Source organism: Drosophila melanogaster, chromosome 3L (assembly GCF_000001215.4).
Source record: "Drosophila melanogaster chromosome 3L".
Classification (NCBI taxonomy): Eukaryota; Metazoa; Arthropoda; class Insecta; order Diptera; family Drosophilidae; genus Drosophila; species Drosophila melanogaster.
Window position 1 is genome coordinate 24,732,984 of NT_037436.4, and position 25,452 is coordinate 24,758,435.

General features: G+C 36.2%; 1 protein-coding gene across 4 annotated transcripts in view; it reads left to right on the top strand.

Annotated features, from left to right (window-relative positions):
- The window catches only part of scro (scarecrow), a 33,875-nt gene extending 8,822 nt beyond the window's left edge, over positions 1-25,053 (top strand). For 2 of the 4 annotated variants that reach the window (NM_001015473.3, NM_001110931.2), the window contains 4 exons: positions 1,053-1,204; positions 7,922-8,017; positions 15,425-15,511; positions 24,378-25,053. In NM_001015473.3, coding sequence (NP_001015473.1) covers positions 1,053-1,204; positions 7,922-8,017; positions 15,425-15,511; positions 24,378-24,809 — 767 coding nt within the window. In that variant the 3' untranslated portion in view covers positions 24,810-25,053. Of the gene's footprint in view, positions 1-1,052; positions 1,349-7,921; positions 8,018-15,424; positions 15,512-24,377 lie in introns of those variants that run through there. The other 2 variants (NM_001110930.2, NM_001110929.2) reach the window with 2 other exon arrangements.
- Positions 25,054-25,452: the final 399 nt, after the last annotated feature.

Sequence of the window (25,452 nt, forward strand, 5' to 3'; positions counted from 1 at the left end):
CTATAGCGTTTTCTCTTGTTATAACCGTTACTCGTGAAGTAAGAGGCATACCAGGTAGAAGGAAGCGTAAAAGGAAGTATATACATATATTCTTGATTAGGATCAATAGCCAAAGTCGAGTTGGCCATTTCCCTCTACCCGAATGTCTGTCTGTCTGTCCGTATGAAAGTGTATAAAAGCTAGAAGGTTGGGATTAAGCATACCGATTCTAGAGACAAAGACGCTGCACAAGCGTGTTGATCGATGTTGTCAAGCCCACTCTTACGCCCACAAACCGCACAAAACTGCCACGCCCACACTTTTGCAAAATGTGTTGATATTTTTTCACATTTTTATTAGTCTTGTAAAAAAAAACTGTTAGCCACGCCCACTCTAACGCCCTAAAGGCGCCCAAAACTGGCACGCAATCATTTTAGAAAATTTTTTCGATACATTTTCATAATTTTATTAGTCTTGTAAATTTCTATCGTTTTGCCAAAAAACTTATTGCCACACACTTAAAACTGCCATGCCCACATTTTTTTTAAATTTTTGGAAATTTTTTTATAATATTTTAATACTTTTTCTATTGATTTGCCCAAAACAACTTTTTCCATGGTCACTCTAACGACCTAAAGGAGCAATAAAAGCGATCCCGCCCACACTTTGGGACCATTTTTTAATTTTTTCTCATTTTATTCCCCAATATCTATCGATATTCCAGAAAAATTATGAATGTTCGCGTTCGCGTTCACACTAGCTGAGTAACTGATAGACGGGAAACTCGACTGTAGTATTCTCTCTTGTTTTTGAAAGAAATTGAAAGGAAATAAATATGAAATGAGTAATGATTTAAATCAAAACTTTGTAACGCACTAAATAAAACGATTGCGGCCATATAAAGCTAATATATTAGTGATTATTGTCAACGGCCGAGTTGATATGGCCATAAGCGCCCATTTAGCCTCTCAGCTTTAAAAATATCTTTCTTCATTTAGCTTATCTGCCTTCTCTTTATATTTTTGTATAATAAATAGGAATAAATAAATTAGCATTATTATTAAATATTTCAGTTTCACGCCTAATGAGTTCATCAGCCAGTGGAACAATGAGTCATATGGGAAACATGAGTGGACTAGCAGCTTGCAGTGTAAGCGATTCAAAACCGCTACAGTTTCCTTTAGCACAAAGAAGAAAGCGAAGAGTTTTGTTTACGCAAGCCCAGGTTGGTACTTACATCCTTAGTTTGCTACTTAAAAAAAAAACACAAATATTTACCGAATGGAAAGAAGTCAACTTGCTACAGGCAAAATAAAGGAAAACGTTTGCCTCGACCTGGGGAATATGTTTTAATCGGGGAATATATTTTAAAGTTTTATTTATTCATTGGTACGTTGCATACAAAAGATATAAACTTATGTTTATATAGATATCGGTCATAGCTGAAGGCGCTTTCGGTCGAACTTCTTTAATATTTACTTAAGTTACAACATTACTTACAATTATTTAAAAAATATTTACAGATTTGCTTATTGTACTATAAAGGAATGTTTACAGAATGGTTGCTCTGTTTACAAATTTAAGTAAATGTTGCATATTTTCAGGTGTGGCGGGAGTCTTACGTTGTGTGTAAAGCTTGAATTGCTTCTTCTGCCACTTAGTTTTAAAAAATATTTCAAATGAAAATATTTCTGACCTCACCTCATTTGACCTCATTTGTTGCCGTCGGCAACAAATACATACTCTCAAGGGGTCGACAAGTACGTTGCCAAAAGTTATGGCGAAGGCTGCCATACTGTTGGTGAAACGCAAAATGCAGGTACAAATACTTGTAAATTATAAAAGAATGCATTTATAAGGTGGTGTTCGTAAATAATTCCACTAATTTGATGGCTTAAATAGTCTAAATGAAGTGAAAAAGTAATACCGAACACCGAAATAAAAACTCTGAAAAGGTGGCAATTCTATTGTCTGTAAAACAGCTTTACCAGCTATTTTCTATTGAATGCAAAAACCATTTTCTGGGTTCTACTTTCTTCAAAACACGCAAATGCAATATTAAAGACATTTTTTACCTTGTTTGGTTTTGACAAAATAAATAAGTCAGTTACTGAGCAGCAAGAAAATTTTTGCGAACCCCAGACCACCTTCAAAACGAAATCAAGATTGCTTAAGTCGAATTTGAAAAAAATCCGATTACCGGAGCATGTCTTATGCTGTCATTGCAAAAACGGAATTGGCTGTTGATTAGCTCGGAGTATTGATGCCCATGGTGAGTCTGGTGTATATTTTAAAGTTATATTTGGCATGGCGATAGAATTTGGAAGGAAAAATAGTAAAATAAAAAAGGAAACCAACCGTGTGTTTAAATCGTGTGCCCGCAACAGCTTACGGGCGTTACAGTGGTCATGGCAAGTCTATAGAAATTTAAAAGACTACAAAAAAAAAATGGAAAGATGGATCAAACATTGCGTGACTGTTGTGGCCGTTAGGTTTACTAAGTATTTTGCGGAATTTCTATTGCAGCACTATAGCTCATTTCCGGCCTATTCCGATTCCGACATGCAGGTACCCTTAGAACTGAGTTAAGATACTTACTACTCTGCACACCTCTAAATGAAATCAGTAGATACTTTGGTATATTAAAAATACAAGAAAGTCAGCATTTTACATTGACAAGAAAGTTTTCGACAGTTTTCAAAGACGACGCTTGTGAACATTTTTTTTTGTGCGTAGAAGACTCTAAGACCCCATCCAACCTTTTGAAATCTCGATTTTCAAACAAACAAAAAAGGAATATATTTGATTAATTTTATCATCCGTATTAAAAATATAAAATTTATTAGATAGTATTTTATTGCAAATGTATGTACAGTCCGAGCATTTTGTATTACAAAAATGTTTGATTGCCAAACTACGAGACTTGATGCTTTTAGGAAATTAACCCTTATAATAAATTTTATTTCAAAAAAATGTACAACTGTGTTGCACAGTCTGCATTTGAGTTCCTCTTCAAAGGTACCCTTAAATACGATTTTATATCCGTGTGTTTTTATTTGTTCAAATACTTATGTATGTGTATGCTTACCAAACATCCGAAAGAAACGTACTGCATTGGCAAACAAGTATTTGCTCAATTTAAATACAAAATCTTAATATTATTGGTATTTATTTAAGCCTCCAAGTCGTCAAGTAGATGGTAAATAAAAAATACGTTTTTCATTATAACATTCCCAACATTTTAAAATGGTTTTCGTTTTGCTTTACTTCCAGTAAAATACTTAATAATTGAGTGGAAACTATAACTTAAAGTATGAACTTGTATGTATATACTTATATGTATATAAGAAAAACAAGATAGAACGCTCATAAAACAGAAAAAACCAGAGAGAAACGAGTATCAGACACCCGTTACTCATTTTTTTTTTGCATAGTGATAGAAATTGGGGAATAAAATGAAAACAAATTCAAAAATTGTTCCAAATTGTGGGCGTGACTGTTTTTGGCGGATTGTGGCCTTAGAAGGGTGGTGGCCAAAGACAAATAATAAAACGAAAAAAATCAAAGTTTTTGGTCGTTAAAGTGGGCGTGGCAAAAAGTTTTTTCCAAATCGATAGAAATTCACAAGATCAATAAAAATATGAAAAAATACGAAAACATTTTGCAAAAGTGTGAGTGTGACAGTGTTGGGCGTTTCGTGGGAGTAAGAGAGGGCTTGGATAAAACACAAACTTTTGAGTGGGCGTTAAAAAAGTTTTTTGGCAAATCTATAGAGATTTACAAGACTAATAAAAATATGACAAGATTTCAAAATAATTATCAAAATTTTGGGAGTGGCAGTTTTGAGCAGCTTTTGGGCGTTACAGTTGGCGTGGGAAACAACGTTATTGACAAAATGATAAAAATTTACAAGACTAATAAAAATGTGAAAAATCGAAGGTCAAGTTCCCCGATTATCACATAGTAGGTATACCAGTAAGCATTGGCACGATAAACAACAAAACGAAAAAAGTATTATAATAATAAAAATATTATAAAATATGAATATAAATTATATTTAAAACAACAATTTTCCAGAGAAAGAAAATACATTTTAAAAGATATAGTTCATAGAAATAAAAAAAACGTACATAATTAAAAATTAATTTTTATAATATAAATAAAAATGCGTCCTCTTTATTTCAAATTGGATTTCTTGAGGCACGGCGTGTGATATAATATAGATTTAAAGTCTAGGAACTTTTAAAGTGGAGGAGTGATTCATGCCCAGCTTTTTCAGATCAATATCGAACCATTCTCAGGTTTCAAATGATCATCGAAATGTGTCTCGAACCGATCTTGGTATAAAGAAGAACCTTTTTCGCGTTTGACATGAACCAATTGGAATCCCAAAATATGCCTTTTTTATTTTCAATTGCTTGTTTTAAAATCAGTAGAAGGCAATAATTGCTGTTTTCCAAACAATATAACTGACACCTTTTTCACAGTTTTAATTCTGATGTCCGGAATTACTTTTTTGACTGCACTTTGACCATTTAAATAATTAAATTAATTAACCTTACTTACAAACAACACTTTTATCCCTCCTTTAAATGAATTAATGAATTCTTTTATTAATTTATTAGTATTTTACCTGCACTGGACCACTGCACACTGGTTTTTTATGTGTTTTTTTTGGCAGAAAGTAAAAAAAATATTTGAACGGAATAAAAAAATGTATGGTTTCTTTATATTTAGGATAGTCTTATTAGATAAAAAGTCGATTTTTACTTTTTTACGCAAAACTGGCTTATCGTCGACCTCTCAAAGACAGCTGATTGTCGATAACATACGTAAGACAAAATTGATGGCAAATCATTTTGCAACATTTGTGGTTTATATTTCCTCAGAGAATTAAAAAAGTTCAAAGTTTTGTCATGGAAAACAGTAGCACAGGTATGTAGATTTGTAGTTCACTAACATTTTTGTGTATGTTATATGTTTTTGTGTAGTTGTATCGTGTTTTGTTTATGTGCCTTTTTTACAGTCAACTTAACAAATGTAGCTGTGTTTCGTGGAATATAACTTTTGTATGGCAAACCACTTCAAAAAAATGTTAACGGCAAGTTATTTACTAACATGTGTATAATATTATGCAACTAGTTTCATATGGCCCTTTTTTGTTCCTTTTTGAAAAAAACTACGTTTTTGTAGACGAATACTTGTTTGGGCATGCAACAATAGTCGCTCTGAGGATGCAGTTAGGCCGCATATATTTAAAAATATTGGTCAGAATAAATAAATAGTTAAATAAATAAATAAAATAGTTAAATAAAAAAGTTAAGTCCTTCTTTGGTTACATAAGGAAACATTTGCCAGGTTGCAATAGATCGTTGGACAGGTTGAAGATAAAACATTCAAATGGATGGCATCTAGTATTAGTATAATCGCTGATTGCAAAACTCCAAACAAAGTTGGTCGTCGAAAACTAGTTTATGAAAAGGCTAGTGACCGACTTAAAAGAAAATTAGCTTCGGACCTTTTCGGACCTGAAAATAATACTTCTGTACCATTACTCTTTCATGCTGCTTCAGTTTCGTCTAAAAAAGGAAATGAAAAGGACATGGCAGTTGTATTAAAAGCAGCTGGTAACAGCGATAATATCAATAATATAAAAAGAAAAATGTTCTCGTCTGAGCCCACACAAATGTCCGTCGACAATGCATTAGCCTTTTTATTTGAAAACGGATTTACAAAAAGCCAATATATCAATTTAAAACGGAATACAAAAGTACACGGCTTTGATATTTACCCATCATATCCTGATGTTCTTAATGCTAAACTAAAGCTTAGACGAAATGGCATCGAGTATTTTGAGAATAAAGCGCAAACCACACAACTTCGCGGATTCTTGAAATGCAGTATGAGACTTTCAAAGCAAATACCAACTCGATAGAATGCCAATTAATATTTAGCTATGTATATGATGGCTCAACTGGTCAGAGTATTTATAAGCAACGTTATGAGGAAATCGGTGCTGTATATGATGGATCGCTGTTTGTTACTACAATTGTGCCATTAAAATTAGTAGACAATGAACAAAAAATAATTTGGATCAACAGATCGCCACAATCTATACGGTTTTGTCGTCCTTTAAAAATTGAATTTATTAAGGAAACTCGAGAGCTTATATCAGCAGAAAAAGAAAACTTGAATACCCAGACTCGTAATCTGCACATATATTTGCATAAAATAAACAACATTAATATATTTGTAAAATATGTCGGTCAAATGACACTCATAGACGGTAAAAAATGTTTTTCTTTGGTAAGGTAAATATTTTTATGGCATATTGGCCAGATCGTTTATATGGCAGCTATATGAAAGTTGACCAAATCACTTGAAATTTTGTAAATCATCTTGGGGGAAGTAAAGAGTAACACAAACCAAAATTGGTTAAGATAGGTCATCATTTCGAATTTCTGCCAAAAAAACACATAAAAAACCACAGTGCACAAAGTAAATTTTTGTTCCATAAGTAAAAAAAAAATGTGATTTGTTAAAAAATGAATTAGTATATCATTTCGGCCAGACAAAAGTGTCCGTTTTACAAATCGAAACAATTTTTCGAATTCGAAAACCGGAGCACCGGTTTTAAGATTTCAAATCGAAATTGTGAAATTCTTACGAATTCGATTACCGGAGCATGCTTGCATATCAATTCCCCACATCCTAGACTATTGCATCGCCCTCCAAACACATAGATCCAGCAATTCAAACTTTACAGACAACGTAAACTCCCGCCACACCTGAAAATATCCAACATTTACCTAAATTTCTGAAAAAAGCAAACATTCAAACAATACAGTTAGCAAATCTCCGTAAAGAAGTGTAAGTATTGTTGTAAAATGCTTAAATAAATATTAAAGAATTTCGACCGGAAGCCCCAGCAGCTATGACCGATATCTATTGTAACATGTAAATAGATACTTTTCTGTACAATGTACCAATAAATAAATGCAACTTTAATACATATTTGCAGGACTCCTGATAGTTGAGTAATGAGACGAGGCAAACGTTTTCTGTTATTTGGCCTAAGTAACGTCTTTAATAATTATAATACAATTGCCTATATGAATTAAAAAAAAAAATTTTCACTATAAATCAACATTTGCGTAGAAACTTGTACCATTGCAAACTAGTTACTGTACTAGGCTGTAGTTGTTAATAAGAGTATACATATATAATAAGAGTATGTATATTGTGCACCCTTCAGAAGAGTATTTAAGTGCACGCTCTAGAAGGGAAGGGCTTTTTCTAGTTCGAACTCAATAAGAAGAGGGTCCTATTGTTCGTCGCGTTTTTCACACTGCATTTAACCTTAACTTTTTGCACAAAAAGATCAGCAAATAATTTAATCGAAACTCATCGAATTAAACATCGATTACTTTCTGATAACTTTGAGAATGGATTTTGTTGCCATTTTTCTCTCTCTTATTTCTTAGTCGCCCCACACGACTCTCTTCTCAAACCCAACCACGAGTCTGAAATTAGCAATCTTCTGACCAATATGATAATACTTTCTTCAAGGTAAAAAATATTTAAAGTCAAAACCATAGTTATACCCATTACTCATAAGGTTACAGTGTATACTAGATTCGTTAAGATATCTATGTATGTACATACATACATATGTACGCATATGTATGACCGTCAATAAAAATTAGCAAGTTAGAAAAGCATGTATATTCGTGAAACGTCCACGGAGTATAAGCTTGCTTTGGAAAATTGCCACAAACTGCCAATGTGACAGTTTAGAAGTTTGTCATGGTTTATGCTGGGTTAGTCTATTTTTAACTTTGGCCGAGACAGCTTGCACAGAATATTGCCGGCTCTTGGCTTAACAATATTCATCACTTTCTTAAAATCGAAATTAATTTTAATTTTGCTTTACCAATTTTAGGTGTATGAACTTGAAAGAAGATTTAAGCAGCAGAGATATCTTTCAGCTCCAGAACGAGAACACCTGGCTAGTCTTATTCACTTAACCCCGACGCAGGTGAGTTAAACATTACACAAAATTTATACAACAAGAAGAAATTACAGGATACAGATTTTGAAAAACGTAAATGGTTTAGGAGAGACTGTGTTAAGAGTGAAAAGGTATACATTTTGAAAATGAACCATATATGTGCTCCACTATGGTTCACTCCAGCTAACAATACGATAAATGATATATTCGATAGTCCTTTTAAACTCCTTTCTACGAGGTAAACAACCATGCATATCGAATCAAAACACCCTTTAACGTAATAAAAGACTAGAGACGATCGCACCATTATCAAACAAATTTTGTGAAAATAAGCATTTACATTAAATTTTTTTTTATACTACAAAAATCCGTTTTCTTTCGGCGTCATTCATTTTCATTAAGCTTCCCACATGAAAAAGTTATAAGTGGGTAACCAAAAGTTTATTGCATAGTAGTCACATCGTGGGCAATCTCTTACACAAACCTCCAAATCTCTAACCCTAAACTCTCATCTGACTAAAGGGGAATCTTATAATTACGGTCCTGGACCTACATAAGTCGTCATAAGTATTTTGACAAAATAAACGATGGAAATTTTGTCACTGAAACTTTAAATCATCTTCAATGATTGGTGTGTAAATATTAGTGAACATACTTGAAACAGAGAATTTTATTCGACTGACCTGACACAGCCGTGGACTATCAACTCCACCACAAATAAGCTTACAAATAAAGACTGTTCCAATCATCGTTCTACGGTTAGCTAGGGAAGGTATATTAATTAAAAGTAGTCTACTGAAATAAAGAGATAAAAAAAGGTTTGCATCCCAATTTAGGCGCAGCTAGGGAAATAGTAAGAAGTATTTTGGACCCATTCAATACAGTTCTAACGAACTGGGTATTGAGGACTCCAAATAGGTGATCTATACTCATCGGACGGACTAGAGAAATGAATAAGGATTTGGTCATGCAAGGATCGTCAAATTCCTTTGACCACCTTTTTATAAAACCAAGCACACCCCTAGCCTTATTAACAAAAGCCGAAATATGGTCTGAAAATTGAAGTTTATGGTTCAGGAGCACACCAAGATCATCAACCCCTTTTACGCTGTCCAAAGAGCACCCACTGAGAGTGTAATTCGCGTACATTGTGTAGACACGACAAAAGGTCATAACTTTACACGTGGAGCCATTTAAGTTTAGTACGTTATCACGATCGGCAAGAAATGTACTTATACAGGATGGATTACTAAAGGAATGTCGTAAAGAAATAAGGTAAAAATGAGCGGAACAAGGTGGCTCCCTTGTGCGACACCGGATGTTACTCCGAATTTACAAAAAATATACTTTTTAAGAGGACCCGTCTTGCTAATCAGATAACTTAAAATCCAATTTAGAAGATATTAAATACGCCAAGCTTTTATATTAATCGGCGGCTTATTATACGAACTAGTTACATGATGATAAATACATATTCGTGGCTGCTTGAGGCGCGGTGGGTGAGTCGCCTGGCGCGCTGAGTACTCGACTGCCAATATTCTATCTGTGATCAATTGTTGATCTGACAATGAAGTGTGTTTACAGATGTTAATAATTTGGGCGCGCTACTTTGAACATACAATAGAAGAATAACATTGAAACCTAATAAATCAACTTTCCTTACTAGAAGAGAATTATTAACAGAATCAAATGCTTTACCAAAGCAGTGTAGTGTAGATGACATCAGTTTGAAGATTATTTTTAAATCCCTGTACAACGAAGGAAGTTAGCTCTAAAAGGTTAGTCGTCATTGATCAGTAGTTTTTTTAAAAAATATCGAGGAAGGGTATAAAATTATTTAACGCTTAGTGTTGACGAAATTATAAAACTGTTTCGAATCCTGTGCGAATTGGAAATTACAACGGCTTAAATGGTTCTTGTCACACTAAGCATTAATTACGGTAAAGTTTAACCGAGCACTTAAATATTTAGAAAGGACCAATTAAAGCCAGCTATAAAATTATTTGGCCTCAGAAAGTTTTCTCGCAAAAACAATGAATTCGCTTGGTTGACTTCTCTGATTTCCCGTTTATTACGGTACCTATGTCGATTGTCGATAGTAGAAGTAGAAGTGATGATTATATGGTATGCAAAGAAGAGGCTATCAGAATACAATATATTTAATTTCCTACGCAAGCCTCCAGCATTTTGATAGGAAATACAATAGTAAGACTAGATGTTAGTTTTTTAAAGAAGAGGAAGAAAATGAAGTGCGGATGGTGCTGCGGTCTGGCCACGTGAGGGAAGTTTAATTCCCAGGGGCCCTTTTTTTGTAATTTTAATCTTAGCTTCGAACTCTTTAACCAGTATGGTGGCCAAAAATCACCCGAACGTATGGTCGAAAAAAGCTCATAAGGGACAGTCATCTTGAAAGATGAATTGTCCCTAAAGAAAGAAAATTTAAATTATTACACTTTTATGTTATCGGCTTTTGTTTGGTCTTGTATTTTCTGTAGGGTCAGCTTTTGCCGGTAGTCCTGTGGAATCACTGGTTGAGAAAATAGACAAATCGGAATCTTTAGCAATCCCAAGCTGGACTCTTCAACAAGGGATCACACAAATATTTGAGTATTTGTGGCGATTGACTGCTGATCAGCGATTAGAGATTCCTTTAATAGCTTAAGGATATTAAACTTCGAATCTCTTCTTGTGCGGAAAGAAAATTGTAAGCTCGTCATTATCTCTAGGAACGCCAGTACTGCAAAACAGTCAATTCAAGATTGAAGCATACACGATTTCATCTTGCCTAGGCAAGCATCACAACAGTATTTAGTATTTGAGCCCTGAGCTAGGTAATCAATTTTTCGGCATTTTATCACACAGCCAACAAGTCATTTCTGGCTTTATAGCCGTACGACATTTGTTTTAACACAGGCATCATAAGTTTCCATATTTTTATAACCTCGTTTACTCGTAGAGTAAAAGGGTGTATTAGATTTGTTGAGAAGTATGTAACACGCAGAAGGAATCGTTTCCGATTAGATAAAGTATATATATTCTGGATCAGGATCAATAGCCGAGTCGATCTGGCCATGTCCGTCTGTCCGTTTGTCCGTATGAACGTCGAGATCTCAGGAACTATAGAAGCTAGAGAGTTGAGTTGAGATTAAGCAAATAGTTTCCTTCTATCTTATATACAAAGATCCCGACGTTCATACGGACGGACAGGGGGACAGACGGACCGACAGGCGGACAGTCGGACGGACGTGGCCAGATCGACTCGGCAATTGATCCTGATCAAGGATATATATAAAATTTATATGGTGTGTTACATACTTTTCAACAAATCTAGTATACTCTTTAACCAAAGACATTAGAATAATTATTCTAGTGTCTTTGCTCTTACTCTTCGAGTATCGGTTATAATTATGAGTAGATTTTATTTAAAATGTCATACAAACTATTTTATTGATCAGTGTGCATACTTCCTCTTATATCCAGTACTCACTGGTAACAGCATTTTTAGGCATAACTTGATTAGGATCAACTAGCCTTTCATTTACCTAAATTCTTTACCTAATTTTGAAAATGTAGTGCACTAGTAGGCATCCGAGTATAAAGATACCCCAGAGATGTAAGGGTGTGATACAAACAATGCCCACCACTTAACACATAATTGTCATTAGGTTAAGCAATTACTTTTGCGGTCTGCACAAAAGGTTCAAGATGCGACGTGTTATAACAATAAAAACATTTGAATTGTGTTGTCACCCTTCCGAGGTATTTTGCGGAAATTTTCTTCAATGAATACCCCCATAGGCAAAGATTTTTATTACCCCTGAATAAAGCAAACAAAATATGTGTATTCTCAACAGTCTCTGTTTTTGAAAGATAAAACTGCATTAAGGGACAATGAAACACACCCCTAAAACTAGCCATTGTTTGAGCATGCTCTTCCTAAGTAATTGGCATGGGTATTGTGTTTATGTAAAGGTAGTAAAGTACCTTAGTTATAAAACTTTTTGAGTTTTCATTCATTCATTAAATCTATGAAGAACATCAGAGATTTGACAAGAATAAAGCTTGCTCAACAAGTCGAAGCTTATGTACCCATTCAGTAGTACGAATTTGATAAAATTATATTTAAAAAATTTAATCTTTACCGAAAAAGAACACTTAATTATGAAAAACAGCAAAACTACGATTTTCGATCTATAATTTGCTATAATATTCCGAATGTTTATTTTGAAAGACTTAACAATAGGTTCAAGAATGATATTATATCAAGTTGATGTTGATCATAACTATAACTATTTAAGCAAGGAAAATATTTAATATATCTGTTTGTAACTTTTTGTTTATTGAAAATTGTTTACTAATTTTAGTAAATATTGATATATTAAACATATTGATAACTTAATTGAACTGTTTGTTGATTATAGAAAAATTAACATTTTTTTACAAATTAGCTGTGGCAAATTATTTATATGCCATAAGTTGAAAAGAAAAAGTCAACTAAGAAAGTATAACAAATTAATAAAAAATATATTCCCCTTAGGGTCTTCTTGGAGACATTTTGGTACAGACTGTACCAAGCTGTACATATAATCTATTGAAATATCTACCATAAGGCTTGAATTTGAAAAATAGTTTTTTTCGACTTATAGATAAGTTTGCAAATCCGCCTGTCCGTCCGTATGAACATCGAGATCTCAGGACCTATAGAAGCTAGATAGTTTAGTTTGTATGCATAATATACAGTTTCAGGAAACAAAGACGCAGCGCAAGTTTGTTGATTCATGTGGCCACGCCTGCTCTAACGTCAACAAACCGCCCAGAGCTGCCACGCAACACAATTGCAAAATGTTTTGATTTTTTTTTTCATATTTTTATTAGTTTTGTAAGTCTCTATTGATTTACCAGAAATATGTTTGCCACGCCCACTCTGACGCCCTAAAATTGCCACGCCCACATTTTTGAAAAATTGTTGGATATTTTTCATAATTTTATTAGTCTTGTCGCGCCCACACTTTGTAAAAATTTTTAAATTTAACCCCACTTTATTTCCCAATATCTATCGATATCCCAGAAAAATTATGAAATTTCGAGTTCGCATTCCCACTAACTGAAGAACGGGTAGCTTTTATAGTTTCTGAGATTTCGAAGTTCATACGGAAAAACGGACACGGCTAGATCGACTCGGCTATTGATCCTGATCAAGAATATATATACTTTCTATAGTCGGAAACGCTTCCTTCTCCCTGTTACATAATTTTCAACGTGGGGCGTGGCAGTGTTAGCCGGTTTGTGGGCGTTAGGGTGGGTGTGCAAACATGGGTCAACAAACTTCCACTGGGTCTGTTTCTAGAATCTTTATGCTTAATCTCAACATTATGGCTTTTAAAGTTTCTAAGTTTTTGACGTCCATACGCACGGACAGACGGACAAGGTCTCGACTATTGATCTGGATCAAAAGTATATATACTTTAAATGGTCGAAAATGCATACATACTTTTCATCGAATCTAAAATACACTTTTACTGTACGAGTAATTGGTACCACAATTGTGAAACAAACTTGCACATAGTTGTCGTCACTAAATTGCGTCAAAAATACACTTTATAAGGTCAGAAACGCTGTTTCCGTTAAATTCTTTTCAACGAACCTAGTGTAAAAGAGGAACTGTAGGGTAATGAGTATAATAGGTCCCTTGCAATTCTTTAAGGTGAGGATCTGACAGTCCCAGCTTCTCTATATACCTTGGAAAGAATTTTCGGCAGACAGTTAAAAACTATTTTTGACAGTTGTCAAAAAAACGCTAACTTTTTAAAGTTCCTTTTTAATTTTTATCGAAATTTTATATCCAATTTTTATAGCCAATGAACAGATGACTATAAATTTCGGAACGGGACTTTTAAGAACTGAAATTTTCTTATAAAGATCTAGTTGTATAATTGAAATGGGCACCAAAACCCTTAAAGACCTATTGTAACTATCTTGCTTCTCGTGAGCCTTTTTAGCCTCTATTTTCAGCCTAATGTAGATTGCCTTCCTTCATAAATGTCATTTCCCAAAAATTTCTACCATGTTATGCCATCAATATAAATATTACAGTATATATGTTATAACTATATTGCCTTTAACCAGTAACTAATAATAATTCATTCGGCGACGTTGAATAACGACTGATAAGGATGTTCTTTTCCGAAAATCTTTGTTATTGTGGTTTATTACCAGTTAGAAAAGCTTTCTGCATAAAGATCTTCTGTCAGTATTGAGCTAATAGGATCGGAGGCAATAATAGTTGTATCACCTACCATATAAAAACCGATTTCATACCGAATGGATTTGTGGCAAAAGGACAAAATCAGGATAAAAATTACAATTTATTTATTCTTGCTAAAAGGTTATGAAAAAAAATACGCAAATTGAAAATATGGAAATAAGATGAAAAGTTAGAAGAATCTACATATTTACTTGACTAGCCAATAATCTGGTTTGGCGTTTCAAAACGGCAAGAAACTGGTTTTTTCCAATAGAGGTATTAAAATAAGTATTTTTTCCCCATCAATCTGCTTTTAATACACGTTACATGTAGAGTAAAAGCCTAGTATACTCCTTTTGCATTCCGTAACTGTAACAGGTAGAGTGAAGCGTTTTCGACAATATAAAAAATATACATATGTATATTGTTCATCAGGATTGTTGATCAATAGGCTCGTTGATCTGGCCATGTCCGATTGTCCGTCCATATGAACGTCGAGATCTCAGGAAAGATTTCTCATATAGATTCCAGAGACATAGCGCTATTATTACCCAATATCTATCGATATCTCAAAAGAATTATGAAATTTCGTGTTCGAATTACCACTAGCGAAGTAACGGGTATCTGAAAGTCGGGCAACTCTACTATATCATTATTTATTTTTTCATTTTATTCAATTGTAACAAATAAAACAAAATAAATTTTTAAGGGGCTCTTATAAAAGTTAGGTCTTCTAACTAAAAGACTAAAGATAAGAGATAGACAATTATAAAATAGAAGAGTAACCCTATTAAAAGATACCCGTTAACAAGCTAGTTGTTACTAGTTACGTGCAAAACGTGTAATAATATGAAGCAAAATCGAAATATGTGGGCGTGACAGTTTGAACAGCTTTATCACAACTTTCTAGCTTTTAAGGTTTCAGAGATCAATACGTTTATACGGAGAGGCAGATGGAAAATAAATCGACATTGTTAGATCGTCCCGGTTACTGATCTTTATCGAGAATATAAACACTTTATCGGGTTGGAATACTTCCTTCTGCATGTTAAATTTTCAACTAACATAGTCTATGCAGACTACTGAAAGAAGAAGGGTTCATAAGCATTACCAACAATTTAAAAGGAACGTTTTCTGCGAGATGATATTAGCTTGCTTAGTATAGTTTTGTGATTTCTCTTTATTTTTAGGTGAAAATTTGGTTCCAAAATCACAGATACAAATGTAAAAGACAAGCGAAAGAAAAGGCAATGGCTGAACAAAATCAACATAATCAGGTAAACAATTCTCCCGCCTCAACTATATTGCCAGACCTCTTAAATTCGTTTTTGGTTTAACTGATATTCATTTCTCTGTATTTTAATGCCGTTCATTGTTTTAGTTGATTAGAAATTGAACTCAAATTTCATTGCCCGATAAATCGTAAATATTGTGTAATGTTATGTTTAAGATAATGTAAAAAAAATGTATACGACTTTTTCTACCATCACTGTTAACTTTTGTCACTTTTAAGTTTATAAATAATCAAAAGAAATACATCTGTTAAACATCTGGTGGGAGTGGAAACAAGAATTTTCGAGTTTTCTTTGAGATACAAATTAGAGAGAAAAATAATAGAATGAGAGTGGATATACCGATACGAATTCGTAAAACAAATTATAACAAAAAAAAAACTTTTTCTAAAATGTGGCTGCTATAAGCGGTTTGTGGGAAAGATGGGTCAACAAACGTGCGCTGCGTCTATGTGTCTATGATTTGTATGCTTAATCTCAAGCTTCCAGCTTTAATAGTTCCTCAGATTTTGTCGTTTTTACAGGGGAACAGACGGACATGATCAGGTCGACTCAGTTTTTTGGCAAATGGATAGAAAAATACAAGACTAATATAAATAAGAAAAAAATATCAAAACCATATTTCAAAAGTTCTGGGCGGTTTGTGGGCATTAAAGTGAGCGTGGCAATATGGGTCAACATTCTTGTGCTATGTAGACTTAGTTTACGGTATTACCTGGAGATGTTTAATTGAACGCTACAATTGTCCTCGACACATTCTGATCACTCTGCGTGACTATATGAATCATGGTCGCAAGCGAAGGCTATCGCCCGAGGAAATCGACCACATGCCACATCACCGTGTGATTACTCAAAAACTTAGGATAGTGTTTCACGGCTCCGTTGAACACTCTCTAACCGACGCTCTGCATATGGGCCCCAGTATTCTGAGAAACTTGCTTACTATTTGTATACGTTTCAGAATATACAATTTTATGTTTTCTGTAGATATTGTAAAAATGTATCCAGAAATCTGGGTGGCTGACAATCATTGCGTACCAAAAGATAAGCACATGCCTATCTACTAACTGTCTACTGTAACATACGGAAGATCTAGCGCACCCTTCTTAACAGTAAGGGTACTGGATCAGCTAGCTCACGACCATCAACCCGAGTTTCTTATAGCTGCAAGTACACTTAGGAAAGAGTTTTACGTAGATGAGGTACTCAATAGAGCACACACGGAAGAAGAATTTCTTAACAATCAACATGAACGGATACAACTGCTGGAACGCGCAGCAATGGAGACGCGAACTCATTCTGCATTCGCACGGAAAACAAATAAGGACGGCCAAGGCTTCGTCAGCACAGACAGCAAGTGCTTTCTGACGTGGAACGCATCTGTGACCCGCTTGACATACTTTCGCCAATAGTGGTGAATTTTAAGATTTTTTAAAAAAAAAATTTGTGTTGGCCTTGTGTACAACAAATAGGAGCACATTGAAGTACACAAATTTTCGTGTATGGCATTGGGATGTTGATCCAAGGAAAATCCGGGGCATGCTCGCAACTGACCTGCTCAATTTTGACCTTTGTTTGACAGGCCCATCGTGGCTGGGAGATCCGGAAAGGCTTGCGGTAAAGTTAAAATCCCCAAGGATCTGTTCTTCCCTTTCAGAAAATCGCGGAAAAGAAAACTGAAAATTTTGTCTTTGGTCACACAACGCTAGCATAATTTTTGTCGATAGGCACAGGGTTGCTATAACGAGGATCGTAACATATTATTGGACCACAAGCAGATTCGAAGATTTTCTCCCATTGTACGCAAGGGCCGCAGCAGTCATAGAAGAGCAGCAGTAAAAGCAAATCAATAGGAGAAACGACAGTAGTACAGCAGGAGAGCGACAGAAGAATAAAAGGAAAGAGAGAAAAAAGAACAGATAAGGCCGCATTTGGTGTGTGGAATTCAGCAGAGACAGACTCAACCGTGTAGGGGTAGAAAGTTGAAGGAAAAACTAAACGTTGTAATTTTTTTTTCTGCCATAACTGTGTAATTTTCAATTATTTACTATAATATCAACTGTAAATATATCTAAGATTATATTTGGGGGACTCGTCCTAACATGAAAATAGCAAGTGATGCCGTCCCGAAAAGTCGCAAAAGAGGAAGTAAAAGGGTGTGACTGACGCGGTATAGAAACGTGGAATAAGTGTCAGCGAGAAGAAATAAAGAAAGAACATTCGAAGATATCAATTTCAATAGGAAAACAGCCGTACTACACTAGATTCAGCAGTGGAAAATAATAAAATGAGTGAAAAAGAAAGAAGCAAAATTCAGAATCGTGTCGATGCAAGTCGAGAGCAAAGTGGAGCAGCTGGTTTAATTGAAAGAAGTTCGACCGACGAAAACACAATAACGTTGAAGGATTTGGTTCAGCTACCTACCACCTGAACATAAAACAAATATACATAAGTGCAGGCTCGCGCCTGACGAACACAGCGAAGTTGTTTTTGGATTCTACGTTCGCACACCAATATTCAGAAATGCGTATGCTGCTGGATTTCAGGACGGATTTCAACCGACCATATGTGTGCAGCGCCGATGTGCACGAGCAGATCCGCGATCGGAAGAAACGCATGCAGGAATCATTTACGAATACGTACTGCAGTTGATAAAGATACCTTCACTTGGAAACATTGAAGAGCACTCGGTGATCCTCGATGGTGTGGGCGGCCTAAACATGATGAGCGATTTCAGTACTCTCTCTACAGTAGCAAGTACTACAAAGAGCTGCAAGAGAAGTATGAGTGGTACGACCGCGTTGTCGAAAAGCCGTTCAAGCCGAACGATGGAACGTGGACGTCGAATCTAAAGAAGCAGCACGAGTCTAGCGGCAGGAAGAGACACTGTTTCAATCGCGGATCGTTATAACATCTCCGTAAGATTTGCATTGCAAGTCTGCCGTTAAATGCTTTAGATGCAACAAGGAAGGGCACATGTCTAGAGATTGTCCAGGGTTTGTCCAAGTTTTACGCAGCGCAAGTCGAATGAAAAAAGGTTACCATCAACTACGTGGAAGTGGAGTGTCTGGTATATACGGAAGCCGATGTATTTATTATGAGCAAGTTAATTTTCAACAAAATACCAACAAAATATGTTGTATTAGGTTCGTGAGCTGGGAAAGAAAATCACGTGCCCAGTTGGCTACTTTTGGGCTGAGGTTGCAGTAGATAAGGAGATGACTCCACACAAGATCGCCGTAGTTGAGGACTTAATTAAGTCTCAAAGTTTGACTATTCGCTGTCTTTTTCGCTGGCTTTTTCCCCACCTGGGGATCGTGCCGGATGGTGAAATCCTCCCATTTCATCAATCCAATAGATTTGTGAATTCAGAGTGACAGTGGAGCTGCGGGTCTTGCTGCAAACTCAACGTGCCATCAAGGAAGCCGGAAGTACGAGAAATCCAATAAGCAAGGCGAAAAAGGCGGCGCGTGAAGAATATATGAAGAATATATAGGACCGTACGCAGTTTCAAGGGTCAAGAGGAATGGTAGATACGACGTTCGGAAAGCTGCAGATTTTGAAGGCCTATCTTATAATTCCACCAGCTGCAATTATATAAAGTTGTAGCGGTTTGTTCAGGACAACGATTAGTCATCTGGGACAGATGATTAGTCAGGAATGGCCTAATGTAAGGAAGTATTCCGAGCAAGAGCGCGACTAGAGAAGCAGCAGTAAAAGCAGAGCAGCAGTAAAAGCAGATAAGCAGGAGAAGCGAGAGCAGAATAAAAGGTGAGCGATACGAGAGAACAAGAAAAGGGGGTGGAATTCAGCAGAAACAGCCGCAAAATGTTTTGATTTGATTGTTATAACTATTTGTTAAGATACGTCAAGTATGCAGCCAGATGCGGAGGTCCCTTTTGAACGCATACACTTTGTCACATGTAAAAGTTTTGTACACTTTCTTGTAAATAAAAAATAAAAAAAAAAATAATATTAACCTATGCAACTATCTTAGTGGTGATGCTAAAGTGGTGACGGTTTAATTTTAATAATTGTTTGCTTATGTAGCCGAAACATTTTACCGACATTAAGTTCGATTAATAGCTAAGTCGCGTTATAACGTGCGTTCATGCATTCGCTGATTCGAGAAAACTTAGTTTCACCGACAACGAGAACCAAAACCGCAACTCAATTTCTCCAAATCTTTATTTGGAGCACACGGGTCCACATGTGCCCTCTTAGCGTGTCTCGATAAAGTTTTCCATATTTCGTACGAAATAAGTCTTATCTGTGGCTTGAATAAGTCTAATGCTCGTTTTGCATCTGTGGAGAACATAGTAACAAGTCCTCCGATTGTCAACACATACCCTGCTCTAAAGACTGGACAAATTTTCTGAGAAATTCGAATTGCCCAAACGGTGTAACAAATGAGGTGTATTTATTAAATCAAGCTTCGAAAAAACTTTCTTGTTGACTAACTTGTCTAAGAAGTCTTCGATAAGCGGTATCGGATAGTTGTCTTTAATTAACACCTTCTTTAGTTTCCAGAAGTCTATGCATAGTCGTGTTTTCTTTTTTATTTGGACTAAAACTATTGAAGCATATTCTGATTCCCTCTTTTAAATATTCATCTAGCAATTTTTGTAATTTTTCTTTTTCCGAGTAGTCGAGTCTTCTTGGGGCGCATCTAAATGGTTTTGAAGTTTCTAAACAAAGTTTTATTTCTCGTTTGACTAAAGGTTCCGCCGGATTTTCTACATTTAAGTAATTGCATTTGATAATTTCTTTTAATTGAAAATTTCTGTCTTGGTTATCTTTTGCGCCGCATATGTAATACATTTGCCTACTCCCTTCGTAGTCAATGCTAAAGATTTCTCTAATGGTTTCTTCATAACTGAGAGTAACAGCAGCATATAATTTTTGACTAATTGCGGAATCCTTTGTTACACTGACTAGAGGAATCACTATATCGATAATCGTTTTACTAACCGATTCACTAACTGTTTTTCACTGTTTCACTAACTGTTTCACTAACTGTTTCGTTAACTGTTTCACTAACTGTTTCGTTAACTGTTTTACTAGCTGTTTCACGGACTGTTTTCCTATCAATAGAACTATCTGTTTCCCTCTTAGCCTTTTTATCTCTTTCACCATCTAATGGTTTACCCATAACCCGTCCCAAAGCATCTGGATCCAGTTTTAACTGGCACGCTTCCATGAAATTTCGTCTAAGAACTACATTATGACTCATAGACCCGTCAGAGACCACGTATAAAAAAATAATATTTTATTCTTTCTTTTACAAAATAACTTAAGATTTTTCCAAATATTGTCAGTTGGCTTTTATTCAGCCCGAAAAAGTTTTCAGAAACGGATTGTAAATTAATTTTCTTGGATATGCTGCTCGATTTTGCAAATGATATTTTGCTCCCGGTGTCTATGAGGCATTCGGCAATTAATGGGGCTCTACAGCTATTGTGAAAAATATTTTAACATATCTCAATCTCTTGCGTTTCGGGCAGTATCCAACGAAGTGTTCAAACGTCCCACAGGCATAGCAGGATCCCGGCTCCCTCTTTGGTTTAAGGCACCCCTCGTCGAAGTGTCCTTTGGAATTACAATTTTCACAACCCAAATCCTTTTTGGTTGCACCTCCTCTAGTAAGGCGCTTTGGTGAACTACCTACCTATGTTGCGCTTTGGCAGACGGACTTCCGAAAAAGGCCGCGAAATCTGCATCGGCTCGGAGAAGCATTGTATGCGAGCGTGGTTACGCAGCGTTGGTGCTGGAATTCCTTCTATAATTTTTTCCATGAGCTCATCCAGATCGGTGTTGATGTCGTTGGCCAGCATTACCTTGTCCTCGAAATAAACAGCAAATTTCTCATCTATACACCATTCACGTCTTTGGAATGCGCTTCTTAGCTCTCCTTTGGACATTTTGACCCCAAATGTCATGATTAACTGCTTGCACAGACGATCGTTTTTTTTTTTTGGTTTAATTTGGCTTTTATTTCATGAATCTTCTTGAGTAAGAACATACAATAAGTTTAAAAATCTTAAGTATTAAAAAAATTTTCTAAACAGTGTTTTTTTCCTGTTATGAGATTAAACGTCCATAAAAATTTCTTCGCTGGGTTGGTAAGTCCTTTCGTCGGAGACGTGAACGACTGCTGAGCTGAGTTAGATTTCTCGCTAGGTGGTTGGGGTGCGAGGAGAGCTTGCTTTGATATTTTTCCATAAGTTCTGTGATTGCGTTGATGACTGGTAGAATATTTAAGTCTCTTTGGATGTTTTGGTTCCGAACGTACCACGGTGCCCCACTGATGGTTTTCAGAATCTTTGATTGTGCTCGCTGTAAGATGTCAAAATTTGCAGTTGCTGGCGTTGGCCCATAGCTGTGCGCCATAGGTCCAGATGGGTTTCAATACAAAATTATAGAGGAAGACCTTGTGGGCTGATGGGAGAGCCAGCGTTGACGAGCCGGTGTAAGTAGTTGGCTTTGAGAATAAGATGGGTGAGTGAGTCTTCTGTCAAGGTGTACTCCTAGGTACATTACCTTATCTGCTTTCGGGAGTGGTATGTTGCTCAAAAAAAATGTTGGACAAGATTCTGTTTAGCGTTAATGTCATGTGCTTGGATTTTTTCTCGTTTACTTTTATTACCTTGAACAGCTAGGATAGCTGTATGGTCGGCAAACGTGGACACTGTTAGGCGACTGTTTGTAGGAATGTCAGCAGTATAGATGAGGTATAAAGTTGGGCCAAGAACGCTGCCTTGGGGCCTTGGTGGAACGCAGCCTTAATTTAGTGGTCAGTGGAAGGGGCAGTGTTGCACCGCACTGCATACCTTCTGTCATATAGATATGACTTCAGAAGTTTGTGTGTTATTTCGGGTAAAGCTGCTTTAACATTAAACATTAGGCCGTCTAGCCAAACTCTCTACTGTACAGTATTCTCTATTTTCAAATGGAGTTATTATCTCCGTCGTTATTCGATTCACCTGTTCAATGGTTCCGTGGCTTTCGCGAAAGCCAATTTGATGAGCTGGGATTATATTGTGGGCTCCCAGGTGTGGATTCAGTCGGATTAGCAGTTCGAATAGTTTCGATGTACATGAGAGTAGACTTATTGATCTGTACGATGAGGACACTGTGTGGTTCTTACCAGGCTTGGAATCATTGTAATGATCGATCTCTTCCATAGTTGTGGAAAGAAGCAAAGTGTTTTTATGGCATTAAAGAGCTGCGTTAGGCATCGAGCTGCAGATATGGCAGCTCGATGATCATTTCCGGGGTAATAAGGTGAATCGATCGGTTGACTCCAGAATGCGCGAGGCATTTGCATGCAGCCAGCGTTGTGCGTTTCCTTTCAGTTTGGCAATTAAAAGCATATAAATGCAGCCGTCGTCCAAATTATAAATCTTGCCAATGTTCTGAAGCTGTGTGACCCAATTACGCGCACATACAGTGCCGTCGTACTCCATTGTGATGGTGCTAGAGATTCAAGGAGTTTGTTTACGTTTGTGTTCTGGTTGATGATCACTGACAGCAGTCTCTACCAATACCTACCAATATTATCAGCTGTGATGGTCACTTTGATGCTTTTAGCGCACATGTTGACATTGCAAGAGTCTTCAATGTTATTTTCGATGACGTCATGGCTGTGGCGAACACGCAAAGTTGTTTTCGATTCGTCGATTCCCGCGTAAATCTTCTGCAATACGGTCATGCTTCCGTTTATGTCGTCCCAAAGCTTCTGCAGTGTGGCTCCTTCTGCATCCTTCTGATAAGTGATCCCGATAAAGCTCACTTGGATTTTCTGACGCCATTGACTGCACGTCGACCGCGATCGCTTGTGTATCTTCACCTTGTGGTTATTAGAGACGCAACTCCATCCATTTCCTCTACTGTTTCCACTGCTGATCCGTTGTATGGTGGTAGTCACGTGTCTCCGGAGAAATGGCTTGGAGACGTACTACCAACTCCGCTTTTGTGCCAGAAGATTGGCATCCAAAGTCTCCCCACCATTTTATTTTAGGTGGTGCACCGAGAATCGATTCAATTCAGCGTCTGGCACATACTGTAACAGATCTCTCTGTACTTATTTAACGTGGCGTGTTCCAATCCAAGGATTAAAACCACGGCGTTCATGTATGTAAATGCGCATATTACGCGGTGTGTTCAAATTAAGCGCTAAACCATCGTTTTAAACGGTGCTACAGTCGTGATTAAACTTCGTTTATTACGGCAATTCTGTCGATATGCTCGCCACCGAATGCCGCGTCTGGCGCGCTCTCATTTTCTTATGATCCGTGTGAGTGAGCTAGACATACATTCTTATTGCTTAATGCTAGCTTATAAGTAGGACGGCGATGACAATATAATTATATATGGTATATGGTATATGGTATATAAATTGGCAGGACGAACAATAAATTGAAGAACAGGCGAATTATTTTTCAGCAGTTTAACCCTCTAGTTTTTATAGTTCCTAAGATATCGACGTTCATACCGACGGACATACAGACGGTCATGGCCAGTTCAAACCGGCTATTGATGCAGCAAGGCCAGCATTGAATACATAAAAATTGGGAATGAATAGATAAAAATAGGGAATGAAGGCAGACGAAAGCGTTTTCGCATATTTAATGTATATGTATTTGCTCAGGCTCACTGCTCAGGATCACTAACAGAGTGGGTGTATTGATCCTGGTCAAGAATATATACACTTTTATGAAAGTTTTACTTTAAACAACTCTTTGACCCTTAAAAACAATTGAATCTTTTTATATACCAAAAATTTCTTTCTGGTACCCTAAATATTATAAAGCAAAATTTGTGACATATTTTTGTTTTCTTTTAATTTTAGCCTGCAAGCTCACCAAGGCGAGTTGCTGTTCCTGTACTTGTGAAAGACGGTAAACCGTGTTCTGGAAATAACAGTTCAAGTCAATCGCAACAGCATGGAACCAATTCGACGTCAGCAGGCAATAATACCGGTTCAGCAAATAATGGAAATGCTAACAGTGGAATAGTTTCTGTAACTGCAAATGTTTCGGGTGGTCTCAATCTTATAACAGGAGACGCTCCCAACTCCCACTCACCGGACACATCTTCATCTTTACTAGCTAGTTATGGGACTGTTGGAGGTTCTAACGTTGCTATGTTACAGCAACCTTGCAATAATACTTTGATGTCTAATAGCTTGGCAATGGCATACAGAAACCAAAATAACTTTATTTCTAATGGACATCAACAGCAATGTGGCGGATATCTGCCCTTACAAGGCCGGGCATGGTAAACATGGAAGAAAATCGATTTTTTACCTAAGTGTACTCCTTTCGGTTATGTAAGTGAGAAATATACAATTTAAAAAATGTTATATCGGAAATTAGATTCATAAAATGAAAAATGAGTATTTATAGTATAGACCTATCGAAACGTCAATAGTAAAAAAATTATATAAGCAAATGCTCAAATAATAAATGTATTTGTAAGTGTATATAAATAGACCAATGTATTAAATAAATATTAATTATTATTGGAAATATTTATTTCATTGGTATTCCTGGATCAATATCTAGAACAACAAACACCAATATGCAAGCTCATCGTCTTCATACGCAGAGCTCCAAGAATCTTTTTGGCTCCCACCATCGCTTGTGATTCCAAGAAGACTGCAGTTCATCGTGGCCCATTGGAAATAGCGAAGCCGACGTCGATCCTCTCTCTAATGACGTTGTTACCACTTCAATTTGAACTCCAATTCTTTTTGTTTTATACCCGTTGAGTAAAAGGTATACCAGGTTTGTTAAAAAGTATGTAACAGGTAGAAGGAAGCGTTTCATACTATCCCGTCCTTCTGTCCGTATGAACGTCGAGATCTAAGGAACTATAAAAGCTAGAAGGTTGAGATCCAGCATACAGATTTTAGAGATATAGAC